Source organism: Ictalurus furcatus, chromosome 15, assembly GCF_023375685.1.
Source record: "Ictalurus furcatus strain D&B chromosome 15, Billie_1.0, whole genome shotgun sequence".
NCBI lineage: Eukaryota > Metazoa > Chordata > Actinopteri > Siluriformes > Ictaluridae > Ictalurus > Ictalurus furcatus.
In genome coordinates, this window is record NC_071269.1 from 17,987,660 (window position 1) to 17,990,574 (window position 2,915).

Consider the following 2,915-nt stretch of genomic DNA (forward strand, 5'->3'; position numbering starts at 1 on the left):
CGATCTTGCACATAATCATTGTTAATCTTAGTCCTTAAAATCTTACATATAAGCATTTAAAAAAATTACAGACCTATTCCCCACCACCATAACCCGAAATTTGACCCAACCCTAATTTAACCCTAACCATGAAATGACCTTATCCTAATCGCAGCCCTGGTAACCTGAACCTAATGCTACCCCTGACCTAACCATAATCTATCCCTAAAAATGAAATGTCTTTATCCTAATCTAACCCATAACTAACCCTAACCTAATGCTAACTCTAACCTAACCCTTATCTAACCCAAACATAATCCCAATTTCACCCTCAATTAACCTTAAACTAACCCTAGCCTTAAACCTAACCTAACCTACCCCTCATATAACCCTAACTCGGACCTAACCCTAAATTAAGCCTAAACTAACTCTAACCTAACCATAAGCCTGAAATAACCCTAAACTATAATGTAACTCTAACTCGGACCTAACCCTAATATAACCATAAACTAACCCTAACCTAACCCTTATCTAACCCAAATATACTCCCAATTTTACCCTCAATTAAGCTTAAACTAACCATAGCCTTAACCTTGACCTAACCTACCCCTCATATACCCCTAACTCGGGCCTAACCCTAATTTAAGCCTAAACTAACTCTAACCTAACCACAAGCCTGAAATAACCCTAAACTATAATGTAACTCTAACTCGGACCTAACCCTAATATAACCATAAACTATCCCTAACCCTGACCTACCCCTAACCCACCCCTCACGTATCCTTTGACCTAACCCTGATCTAACCCTAAACGAAACCTAACTGAACTAGTGCATTAATATGCAGTTCGACACCTGTCTTATGTCAGAGAATAAAACATGTACATAAGGTGCTATTCCATGTACGTCACCTGAAGTAGGGTACGTATATGACCTACTAGCCTATGTAGGTAGGTAGTTTGCGGATTGGGACGCAGCCTCTGTGTCACAGCGCATCGCGCGCCAGAGGCGGAGAGTGCCGGTTGTCACGCGCTTGCGCTCGCGCTAGCTCTCGGCTCAGCACAGTGAGATACGCGCGCGGGAAGACTCGCTGCAGCAGCTCGCGCTCCCTTTCCCTTCACACCGGCCTTCAGCAGCCAAGCGGCCGCCATGACTTCCCGGAGGTAAGCTAACGTGAAGCGGGGATACAGCCGGCGCTCGGGTTCTTCTTGTCAGGGCTGTTTACGTTTGTTCAGGCGACTGTTTCCTTTCTCCGGCCCGGGCTGCGGATTTTATGGCTCGAATTAGCGCTATTGGGTGCAGAAGAGCCAGGAGTTTATCGGTGTTAAGTTGTTAACCGTTTAACCGTGTAGTAATATTGTATCGGTATAGCGCGAGTCCTGGCGGAATTGAATTGTGCTGTTATTGTGTTTATTTATTCACAGAAATAATGTCTGTACGTAGTGAAGCTCGGTTAGTGTGCTACATTTGACTACAAAAAAATGTAGGTTGTGCTAAAACGTTATATATATATATACATACATAGATACATACATACATATGTGTATATATATATATATATATATATATATATATATATATATATGCATATTTCTCTGAATGACAGAATGACAGTTTGTTTAAAGGTGGGTCGATATATTGAGAATAGCGATTATAATTATATTGCTAAAAGTTGTTGTACGATATTAGTGGGTCACATTGTTAGTTGGAATGACAGAGCCTGGATGTAGGCTATATTGTAGCTTTTATATGGAGAAATGGCACCAAACTGTACTTTTCCATTACGAAAAACATCTCTTGTACCTTTCCTGTATGCCTGTTACCTTTCAAAAGAACTGAAGGTACATTTGACCTTAATGACCACTGATTTAAATCTTTACTCTGAAAGTTGATTAAAGGTACAGTACATGCACCTTCACAGGGGAAATATAGGCTACATACTAAAGGTCCAAAAGATACACCAAAAGTACAGTTTGGTACCTTGATTTAAGCAAATCATGGCAGCGCTTAAGGCTTATGGTGTGTCATTATCTCTGTTTTTGCTTTCATTACTCCCCCCCTGCTCCCCCCTGCTCCCCCCCCCCCCCCCAAAAAAAAAAAAAAAAAACAAAAAACCCCCAAAACAAATAGGTCTTCCAGTATAATTTATAACTCTGTTGATCTTTTGGAGACGAGAACATTTTAATGGTGTTTGGTTGATGGTGTAAATACACCCAAATAAACAGGACCGCAGGCTGCTGGAGTCCTAGGGGCAGTGTATGTTTGGACAGGTGTTCTGCCTTGGTCTTGAGTAAACAGTAGGACAGTAGCATGGGGACAGTAACACACTCTCAGTAGGACAAACCAGCTCTGTGTCCACACACTTGTACTACATTTAGTAAAGAACATCTGCAGCGTGAGATGGAGTGTGCACTTTCAGAAAGAGGCAAGGCACATACACGTGAGTGATGAATTAAATAAGAACTGTTGTTGGTGCAGAAATGGATTGTGTACTATTTGAAATTATGCTAAATTATTTGCAGTTAGGAATATAGCACATGTAAGTACTACTGCTACTACTATTACTATTACTACTACTACTACTAATAATAATAATAATAAAAAGAAGAGTAAGAATATTAAAATAGGTCTAATGCATTCTGAGTACCTTGCACCAAATGAGCCATTACTTCTAATCATACTACATTGCTGTTGAATGCTCGATTCTGATTGGTCATTAGGTGCCAATTAATTTTCTATAATAGCACGACTCTGATAATCATCTGGCTGCAAGGAAAGTCACAGAATTATATTAGTGCGATCATTCAAACAGTCCCTCCAGGATTTAGCAATTTCGCGATCACAGAAACGAACGCAAAGTCAAAGGAAACTCCGCAATATTCAGAGGAGCTTGCAATTTTTCAACACTTCAGCAGCTTTTCTGCGGATTTGGGCCGAG

At 40.6% G+C, this 2,915-nt stretch overlaps 1 protein-coding gene across 2 annotated transcripts in view; it reads left to right on the forward strand.

Annotated features, from left to right (window-relative positions):
* Positions 1-1,057: 1,057 nt before the first annotated feature.
* The window catches only part of ptpn11b (protein tyrosine phosphatase non-receptor type 11b), a 41,553-nt gene continuing 39,695 nt past the window's right edge, over positions 1,058-2,915 (forward strand). For both annotated transcript variants that reach the window (XM_053643080.1, XM_053643081.1), the window contains exon 1: positions 1,058-1,140. In XM_053643080.1, the coding sequence (XP_053499055.1) occupies positions 1,127-1,140 (14 nt within the window). In that variant the 5' untranslated portion in view covers positions 1,058-1,126. The remainder of the gene's footprint in view (positions 1,141-2,915) is intronic.